The sequence below is a fragment of the Hevea brasiliensis genome, chromosome 8, assembly GCF_030052815.1.
Source record: "Hevea brasiliensis isolate MT/VB/25A 57/8 chromosome 8, ASM3005281v1, whole genome shotgun sequence".
Classification (NCBI taxonomy): domain Eukaryota; kingdom Viridiplantae; phylum Streptophyta; class Magnoliopsida; order Malpighiales; family Euphorbiaceae; genus Hevea; species Hevea brasiliensis.
This window is the reverse complement of record NC_079500.1, coordinates 5,143,369-5,153,807: the sequence shown is the minus strand read 5'-3', so window position 1 is coordinate 5,153,807 and position 10,439 is coordinate 5,143,369. Positions and strand designations below refer to the sequence as shown.

At 31.8% G+C, this 10,439-nt stretch overlaps 2 protein-coding genes across 7 annotated transcripts; both read left to right on the top strand.

Moving 5' to 3' along the window:
• Nucleotides 1-1,315, top strand: LOC110637537 (uncharacterized). 6 transcript variants are annotated; one of them, XM_021787696.2, is made up of 3 exons: nt 1-692; nt 775-883; nt 1,120-1,315. In XM_021787696.2, exons 1-2 carry the CDS (start codon nt 97-99, stop codon nt 869-871), a joined length of 693 nt encoding a protein of 230 aa, XP_021643388.2. In that variant the 5' UTR covers nt 1-96; the 3' UTR covers nt 872-883; nt 1,120-1,315. The 6 variants fall into 6 exon arrangements, with proteins under 6 accessions (XP_021643388.2, XP_021643389.2, XP_021643390.2 ...); XM_021787697.2 differs by having other exon boundaries at nt 1,005-1,315; XM_021787698.2 differs by having other exon boundaries at nt 1,002-1,315.
• Nucleotides 1,316-5,053: 3,738 nt separating this feature from the next.
• On the top strand, nt 5,054-7,473 carry LOC110637569 (uncharacterized). Its single transcript, XM_021787750.2, has 3 exons — nt 5,054-5,255; nt 5,363-5,476; nt 5,557-7,473. Exon 3 carries the CDS (start codon nt 5,742-5,744, stop codon nt 7,230-7,232), a length of 1,491 nt encoding a protein of 496 aa, XP_021643442.2. The 5' UTR covers nt 5,054-5,255; nt 5,363-5,476; nt 5,557-5,741; the 3' UTR covers nt 7,233-7,473.
• The last annotated feature ends 2,966 nt before the right edge of the window (nt 7,474-10,439 follow it).

The following is a 10,439-nucleotide window of genomic DNA, read 5'->3' as shown; positions in this document are numbered from 1 at the left end:
CTCCACACCTGCCAGATTGACACTAGTGCATTGGACTGCTCTTTCTATTCAACGAAGTATAGATGAAGGACAGAGAAAGAAAGAGAGCGAAAGAAAATGCCAACCACAATTTCTGATCAAGATAAGACCCTGGAACTGATTTTCTTGATCACGAATTTGGTGGTGGAGCTTCCATCGGCTGTTCTTGATCAGCTGGCCTCAGTTCACAAGCCTCGCTATGCACTAATCAGCTTGATCATGTCTTTCGTAATCATGCTTATCTCTGCTCTTGATCTTGTTCGAATAGGTCGAAGAGGAAGAGTCAAATGGATGAGGAGAGGCAAGATCATACCTTGGTTTTACTCTTCATATCCAAGTTACAAGCCTCTGGGAAAATTTGCTGATATTGTTGGATTAGTTTGTAGCATCTTCCAATGTGCTTCTGCAGCAGTTGCTTATGCCTTTGTATCTCATAAAGCTGATACTCCTATCAAAATCTCAGTTTGGCCATTAATCTTTGCCTTTGGTGTATTGTGTTCTAGATTTCCAAAGAATCCACGCCCTGAAATTCATCTAGAGAGTCCTGCTCGACGCACCCTGCATGAGCTTCAGCCTTCTGAAACTCAATTATACTATGAAGATAAGAAGAATTACAGGGAGTTTTCTGAGACTCCTAAGAAGTCCAAGAGAAAGAAGCGTGAGGAAGTAGAAAGGTGCTGATATAACCACTGATTTGAAGCTTATAAGTTGGTTTCCCTATCAATTAATTATTTTTGTATTTTCTGGGTATAGCAGGTTAAAGCAGCTTCATACACTAAAGGGTCATGTTGAATCAGTGGCGGAACTCAGGGAACTTGACATCGACTCCGATGAACACTACTACTCTATTTGAGAAGCTGCAATTGTAAGTGATATTGGCAAAGATTTTCATCTGTTTTTTGCCTCTAGCCAATTGATTTCTCTTGTTCTTTTTGTGTTTTGTTACATTTGTTTTCAATGTTAATTCCAATTTTGGCATCCAGCAGAATCATACATCATTTGTACTAGTTGCTTTCACATAGCAAAATTCCATTGTTCTCTTGGGTGGCTTAGGGAAGTGGTGCTCTGACTGAAAGTGCCTTGATTCTATGTTTCTGGCAGAGGACATGACGCTGGTTGTGGTGAAGGTCTCTTGCTTGGCAGAAGGAATGGGATTGAGGAAGGCCGCAAGACTCAAATACTTAGGGATTGAAAACTTTGTGTGTTGTACATAAAACCTGAGTTAGCTGTAGAAAAAAAAAATTTAATTGTAACAGTATCATAATATTATTATCAAATTAGTTATTGTTTTGTTTCATTTTTATTATAAAAGGGAATTTTTATTATAATTTTACTTTTTATAAAGAAAATTTATTTTTTCAATAACTAATAGATAAAGTCTAATTTAATTAAAAAATAAAATAACTATAAAAAAAAACATCTGTGTGAAAATAATGTGAGGCTCATACAACACATTAAAGATGAGAAGGTCGTTATAGTTGGGCCTTGTTTGATGCTGAGCCTTACACTCTGGTCCAGATTCCAGCAGAGTAGCAAGCAGATGACTTGAATCAAAGGGAATAATAGGGGCGCAAAGCACATCCGATGAGTTCAATCAAAGGGTAGAAAACCAAAAACAGACGACTATTAACCATGAGCTTTATAAACAATTATACTCGCGAGAGACATTTGTGTTGATCTCTACTCTTGTCCTCTGAGACAGATCTCAAGTGATAGCTCCAACGTTGGTTTACCTCTTTCCTTGGAAACTGAGAATTCTGTTCACGTTATTGATGCTCAAGAAGATATCCAAAACGTTGTGGATGCCTCGAATCAAAGGGGATTTCCTTTTTCTGCACTGCCCAATTCTCAGTGCTCCTTCAAAATTTATGGCAACTTATTGTTACTCTTTCTAAACAGGATATGACCGTGGAAAGAATTTTGCTCATCGTAAATTTCCTAGTGGAGGTTCCATCAGCTGTTCTTGATCAGCTATCTTCAGTGCACAAGCCCTAATATGCATGGGTTAGTATATCGTGATCCCTTATTATGACTTATATTATTGGGTTTATGTCCATTATTGACTGCACTTTTGTCTATTATTTTATTTTCCTTTTAAGAATGTGGGGCTCATATAAGTAGCAATTTTTTTTTCCTTTTAATAAATGCTAATGCTACAAAATTTCATTAGGATTTTGTTGAATTTTAATTATTATTTAAAAATGTAAAATTATTCAAAAATATTTTAATTTTATTTGATCAATTCATACGTAATTGATTTTGTATTATGATTTTTTTTTATCATATAATTAGTTATATTATGTAACATCAATAATATTAGTTATTTTTGTGTTATTAAATAATTTTAATCCTTATTTTATGTAAAATAATAAATTATATAAATTCAGTTACATTTAAATAAAGAGAAGCAGTAATTATATGGTTTTACTTTTCAAATATAGGATAAAAATGATGATAGCTTTTTTCATTGATTTGAAAATATCCAAAATAACATATCAAGAGGCGTAAATGCATAGGCGGAGCCACACTGGACCCCTCATGGAATTTATCAATTTTTTAGGGGTATATTAGTAATTTTACTAAATTAAAATGAAACTTATTTTATTTTTTATTTATTTTGTCTTCAATCAACTATAAGAAAGAAAAATTTTTTTTTTATCCTTTTAAGAGATAAGGTTTTTGACTGTTTGTCATTATAATTACATCCTTAATTATATTTTTTTTTAATCAAGAGAAAAAATACAACATATATTATAATTATAATCAAACAAAAGTATAATTATAAAAATAAAGTCTCTTTTTTTAAGAAAAAAAATGAAGTCTATACTTGTGCACGAAAGTATTTGGTAGGAAATTAACTATATATTCCTTAGATTTATATTTTAATATACAAAATAAAATTAATGTTAAATTTATATTTTTATGTTGTTAATTATAAAATTGAATTTCAAAGTAAAATTGATCATTAATCTTATTAGTTTGATGAAAATCCATTTCACAATAGAATAAGAGATGAATTATTACATGATTGTTTGATGAATTACATTGAAAAATAGATATGTGTAAGTATTGACAAATAAGTTATTATAATTAATTAGATTTCAATTAATAAAAAATAAATGATAATTCTGGCCTAGAGATAATCATATGTTATTTTATTTTTTGCTTATTTTATCTCTGATCATCTATAAGGAGAAAAAAAAAAAGTTCTTAACTTTTTTTAGGGATATGATTCTTGATTGCTTGTCATTATAATTGCATTTTTAATTATATTTTTTTTTAATCAGGAGAAAAAGTACAACATATGTCGTAATTATAATCAAACAAACGTATAATTATGAAAATAAAGTCTTTTTTTCTTTAAAAAAAAATGAAGTCTATACTTATGCACCAAAACGTGTGATAGGAAATTAACCATATATTTTTTAGGTTTATGTTTTAATATGCAAAATAAAATTAATGTTAAATTTATATTTTTATGTTGTTAATTATAAAATTGAATTTCAAAGTAAAATTGATCATTAATTTTATTAGTTACATGAAAATCCACTTCACAATAGAATAGGAGATGAATTATTACATGATTATTTGATGAATTACATTGAAAAATATATATTTGTAAGTATTGACAAAGAAGTTATTATGATTAATTAGATTTTAATTGATCAAAAATAAATGATAACCATTATAATTTACTTATAATATCTTATTAACTTCTTATTAGAAATTATCTTACCAACTTATATCCATTTCATGTATGTTATTTTTATAAATTACATATTTTAATTGGACTTTCCTCAAAGGAATTTCTACCTTCGTCACTGCGTAAATGGATATGCTTCATAATGCTTATGGCAGCAATTCAGTTCCCTGCCAGGCACCCATAGTTATTAAAGACTCAAGGTGCATTAAGGCGTTAAGGAGTCTTAGAGCGTAGGCACAAGGTGCAAAGCGCAAGTGCATGCCTGAGCGATATGAGAGGCAAAAGTAAAAAAAATTAAAAAATTTATAAAAGTCAAATAAATATGATGTTTTTTTTTTTCTTTAGCATATATCTTGAATTGAATTTGCTTATTTGAGTTTAAGTAGTAAGCCTTTTTGCCAATGAAAATGTTCGCTAAAGACGGAAAAAAATAAGGTATGCCAATGAAGTTATGCAAATCATGAGATAATTGAATATGCAGCGTTAACCTTATATGTCATCCAGAGATATTGATGTTTGAGTTATCTTATTTCTAATTATAATAAACTTTCCCCTCAATTTAATACTTTTCGCATATAGCCTTTACATGACATGTTATATAACTTAATTTATTATGTTAGTGTAGATATTTAATTTTCGATGCATCATCACTTATATATTTATTTATTCAATTAAAATAGAAAAATTAATTATATAATATCATTTTGATATTTTAAAATATATTAGTCTTTATTATTTTAAAAATTAATAATTTTTATCTTTATATTATTATTAGAAAAAGTATAAAATTTTTAAAAATTATAATATTTTATGTTATTAATAAATTCAGAAACTAAATTCTTATAAAATTTTAAAAATAAAAATTTAAAACTCCATAATAAAAGTAAAAATAAACAGAACATTCTTCAAAATACCGTCTCTAGTGGACTGAGCCAGCAGTTTAATGTAGATGGAAAAATTTTCTTAAGTCTATAATATAATGGGAGCCGACTGAGGAGAAGGCAAAGTTAAGGTATAATGAAAGCATAGTATACTTGCCATGAAAATCATTAAAAGTCAGGCCTCTTTTACTCAGGCTATATGTATTCTTGTGTGGACGTGAAAGGTGCAATATTTCCTTTCCCTGGAGTGCGAAGGTAATTTTACGGTTGTTAGAACAGTAAAAAGCAAGTCAAATGCTCTATTGGTAAATTAAGATGGCTTGAATCAAAGGGTAATGTTACTGGTCGGCATCCTTTTAATTTCATAATCTCCTGGAGACTTTCCCTAACACCTTCCAATGACCTAACACCTTCCCTGAAGCCATGTGGAAGCAATCCAAATTTCCTGACACCTTCCCTGAAGGCGTGTGGAAGCAATCCAAATACCGTGGAAGTGTGGATCATATGTATATATAGAGAGCTAACTAATCCTCTATTTCCATCATCCTTTCTTTCCATTTTCATTATATTTTAGCAAGAATCCTACAAGAGCAGAGAGTATGGATGAATTTGACATTGAGGCGCAAAGCACATCAGATGGGTTGACTCAAAGGGTAGAAAACAAAAACAGACAACTACCAAACATGAGTTTTATATAAAATTATGCTCCTGTGAGACATTTATTTTAATCTCTACTAACAAGAACTAGTCTTTGGAACAGATCTCAAGTGATAGCTCCAATGTTGGTGTACCTTATTCGTCGGAAACTGGGAATTCTTTTTCCATTAATGCTCGAGAAGATATGCAAAACCGTGTGGATGCCTTGAATCAAAGGGTAATATATTGTTTTTGCTGCTCAATTCTTGGTGCTCTTCTTGAATTTCTTGCAACTTACTTGTTACTCTTTCTGAACAGGATATGATCGTGGAAAGGATTTTGCTCATCGCAAATTTCGTAGTGGCGCTTCCACCGGCTGTTTTTGATCAGCTATCTTTAGTGCACAAGCCCCAATATGCACTGGTTATCATGTTAATGTCCTTGGCAACCATGTTGTTCTCCATCATTGATCTTGCTCGCAAGGGTCGAAGAGATAGAGTTGAATGGATGAGGAGAGATTATTTACCTTGGTTTTACTCCCCGGATCGAAATTACAAGCCTCTGGGGACATTTTCAGACATTGTTGGATTAGTCTGTGGCATCTTCCAATTGGTTTTGCAACAATAACTTTCGCCTTTCTGTCTCAGCACCATGATAATCCAATCAAATTATCAGTTTGGCCTATAATCTTTGCCTTTGGGGTGCTGTGTTCCAGATTTCCAAGGAATCCACGCACAAGAGTTGATTCAATGATCGTGGAAAGGATTTTGCTCATCGCAAATTTCGTAGTGGAGCTTCCACCGGCTGTTTTTGATCAGCTATCTTTAGTGCACAAGCCCCAATATGCACTGGTTATCATGTTAATGTCCTTGGCAACCATGTTGTTCTCCATCATTGATCTTGCTCGCAAGGGTCGAAGAGATAGAGTTGAATGGATGATGAGAGGTTATTTACCTTGGTTTTGCTCCCCGCGTCGAAATTACAAGCATCTGGTGACATTTTCAGACATTGTTGGATTAGTCTGTGGCATCTTCCAATTGGTTTTTGCAACAATAAATTATGCCTTTCTGTCTCAGCACTATGATAATCCAATCAAATTATCAGTTTGGCCTATAATCTTTGCCTTCGGGGTGTTGTGTTCCAGATTTCCAAGGAATAGAGTTGATTCAATTTCAAAGCAGAATTTTGATCCTGTGCCAATATTGCCTTCGCGGGCGCCAATTTTGAAGGAAATAATGGATTCACTGAGAGATCCTAATATTAACATCCTTGGTGTTTGTGGGATGGGCGGGGTGGGTAAGACCACCCTAGTAAAGGAGGTCGTTAGACAAGCCCAATTAGAGTATCTATTTGATGATGTGATTTTTGTTACTGTATCAGAAACGCCAAAGATCAGAGGAATTCAAGCGGATGTTGCTGAATTCTTGAGCCTTCGTCTTCATGAGGAGGAAATATTCCTAAGAGCAAATCGACTACGTGAGAGGTTGAAGAAAGAGAAGAGGATACTTATCATTCTTGATGATATCTGGACAACACTTCAATTAGAGGAAGTGGGAATTCCATTTGGGGCTGATTGCAAGGGATGCAAAATATTATTAACTTCAAGGGGAAGAGATGTGTGCCATGGGATGGGTGCGCAGAAAGTGTTTCCACTTGAAGTCCTTTCAAAAGAAGAGGCATTGAATTTGTTTGAAATCACTGCATCTGTTTCCGAAGAACCGTACTTGCGTCGTATAGCGACTGAAATTGTAGAAAAATGTGCAGGATTGCCCCTTGCCATAGTCAAAGCTGGTAGATCTTTGCGAAATAAGAGGCCAAATGTGTGGGTAGACAAGCTGAAGGAACTAAGGACGTATGGTGAAGAAATGGAGGAAATGGTACCCTTGGTCTCGAGTTTAAGGCGACAACAATTTGCTCGCAGTGAACTCAGCTTAAGGGGAGCTTCGCCCACTCAAGGGACGAGTTCAATGGGCGGTGAAACTCAAGGGACTTGACATTGACCTCATTCAATAGTACTTCTCTTCTTGAGAATATGCCTTTCTATTTGTTTAGGGCGAAAAGATTGAAACCCAGATTGTGAAACTTAGGATGCATCCTTTTTGTTTCCAAAAAAAAAAAAAAAAAATCATATTTGAAGATTTTGCAGGATGCATGGGTTTGGAAAGAAGCATATGAGAGCAACTGCGAGTATCTTTGAATTCTTGTTACATTAATGGATTCTACATTTCTGGAGAACGCAGCTGTGCTCTGAGTTCAGTTCCATTGCATAAATATTTAAATATTATTCTAAAATTAACCCATGCATGGTGATTTTAGATTAATCTCATAATTTTTAGGATTTACTCTATTTTATCCCTTTTTTTTTAACCCTTTATGCATGGAAAGTAGAAGAGAACTTCTCCAACACACATAGCTTGCCCTCAAAATAATGGTAACATATTAATTTTTTTTATTTATCAATTTTATCCTTATTTTATTATTAACACTATTTATTATGACTTTTTAGTTTACTAATGTTTGTAATTTTTATTTATTTTTATTATTAATAATAATTAATATGTATATATTAAATAAAGTTATTAATCTTCGTATTACTACTAATCAACATGTGACTTTTTGGTTTTTTAATACAAGCAAAAAAAAATTAATAAAATTATTATATAAATATATTTATGAATTATAGTTGAGAAAAAATAAATTTTTATTATTAATAATATATATTAATATTTAATTTGTTAATAATAATTAATATCATAATAATAATAAATAAATATTTACATTTTTATTATTAATAATAACTCATAATATATTATTAGTCTTATTATTACTCCCAATTAATATGTAAATTTTTAGGAGAATAAATTTTCTTAATCTCATTTTAATGGATCATTTAACACACATATATTATATATACATGATTTTATAATAGCAAAAAAAAAATTTTTTACCACTAATAATAATTAATTTTAATATGCATATATTATATTAAATAAAATTTATTAGTTTTATTATGATCACTGTTTAATATATGATTTTTTAATTTCTTAATACTTAATATTAAAATTTGAATAAAATTAATATATATATATATATATATATATAATTTTAATACATCTTATTTCTATTTGTTTTAGTTATGTTTTATTATTAATTATTAATAATTAATTTGTATATATATTAAATAAAATTTATTAGATTTACTAAATTTATGATTATATTATCATCACTAACCACATATTAATGTGACTATTGGAATTCTTAATTTATCAAATAAGGCTATAATATAAAACTAAGTTATGATAATGATAAGTAAAATAGAAAATAATTAATGAACATGATAGGTCATAGGCCTAAATATATATTCAGAAATGAATATCATAGAAAATTACTATTGAAAAAATAATTTTACTAAATTTTAATTAATAATTTCTATAAATATTTATGAGGTATGTTCTTAAAATTTAAAATTTTTTTATATTTTTATTTTTTTTAAATTTAAATACTATATTTTATAATTTATTTAATTAATAATTTTAGAAAGTAAAATATATCTGCACAATATACAGATAAGTGTCTAGTCAAATATAAAATAATGAAGAATTATTTGTTAAAGCTTAAATTTAATATATATTATTTTCAATGTTTTATTGGAATAAATTATATTATTCAATTGTTTTTTTTTTTAACTTTCCTTTTTTAGGTTGTCTTTTTGTCAATTGTCATTAATCATTATCCCTTAATTATTGACTTTGTGTTAGTGGTTTTACGTCCATCACTTTTCTCTATCATTTTGTTTTCTTTTTTTTAAATGTGGGGCTCACACACGTGGCAAACTTTTTTAAACTTCGAATAAATTCCGACCTAAATTATTAAAATATCATATTAAAATAAATATGATTAACATGATTGAGTATATTTTTAAATATATTTAACTTAAAATATATTTTTAACTTAGAATATCATATTAAAATATTCTAAATTGTTAAAGCCCAATAACTAAAAATATATATATATATATTTTAAAATTTTTTTCAATTTTAATCATTTTTTTAATTTTATTAATTCAATATTAAAATTTTTACACTAATTTCAAATTTTATGATTAACATAATTGAATGGTTTAATTGAGAAAAATAATTTAAATATTTTCTATATGGGCTTGGGCCTTGGCCGTGCGCGGCCCATGGAGACTGAGAGCTTACGAGGAATTTGGTGCGCTACCCGAGCAGGATATCCTTTTCGGGCTAAGTGGTATCAGAGCCTCGTAACGTTCCGGGGGTCTCGGGTTCGAGTCTCGCCCCTTCGTAAAAAACAGCTCTGCGCTAAGAGTGGGCCTGGCGAACCCAGAGTCTGCGCAAGTGGAGTCGTGGTGGGCTTGGGCCTTGGCCGTGCGCGGCCCATGGAGACTGAGAGCTTACGAGGAATTTGGTGCGCTACCCGAGCAGGATATCCTTTTCGGGCTAAGCTTGAACTGAAAAGGATATCCTGCCCAGTCAGCGCACCAAATACCTCTTATCTTAGTCCCGTCCACAGGGCCCAAACCCACCACGACTCCGCTTGCGCAGGCCCAGGCCCACTTGCAGAGCTGCTTAACATTCACAGGGGCGAGACTCGAACCCGGGACCGCACGGACCGTCACGAGGCTCTGATACCACTTGAACTGAAAAGGATATCCTGCCCAGTCAGCGCACCAAATACCTCTTATCTTAGTCCCGTCCACAGGGCCCAAACCCTTAGCCCGAAAAGGATATCCTGCCCGGGTAGCGCACCAAATTCCTCATAAGCTCTCAGTCTCCATGGGCCGCGCACGGCCAGGGCCCAAGCCCACCACGACTCCACTTGCGCAGACTCTGGGTTCGCCAGGCCCACTCTAAGCGCAGAGCTGTTTTTTACGCAGGGGCGAGACTCGAACCCGAGACCCCCGGAACGTTACGAGGCTCTGATACCACTTAGCCCGAAAAGGATATCCTGCCCGGGTAGCGCACCAAATTCCTCATAAGCTCTCAGTCTCCATGGGCCGCGCACGGCCAGGGCCCAAGCCGAGGTATTTTTTTTAATGTTAGTAATTATTCTTAAATTGGAAAAATATTATTTTATTAAATTAAGTAAACTATTATTTTAATAATTTATTTCTCTCTCTCTATATATCTTATATTATTTATAATAAATTTATATTTAAAGTACTGATTTTTTTAAATTAA

Excerpts from the sequence above, each read along its gene's own strand:
- LOC110637569 (XM_021787750.2), top strand. The coding sequence starts at position 5,742 with ATGGATGAGGAGAGATTATTTACCTTGGTTTTACTCCCCGGATCGAAA.
- LOC110637537 (XM_058151039.1), top strand. The coding sequence starts at position 97 with ATGCCAACCACAATTTCTGATCAAGATAAGACCCTGGAACTGATTTTC. Across the intron at positions 693-771 it reads AAGCGTGAGGAAGTAGAAAG|CAGGTTAAAGCAGCTTCATA; the intron begins GTGCTGATATAA and ends TTCTGGGTATAG.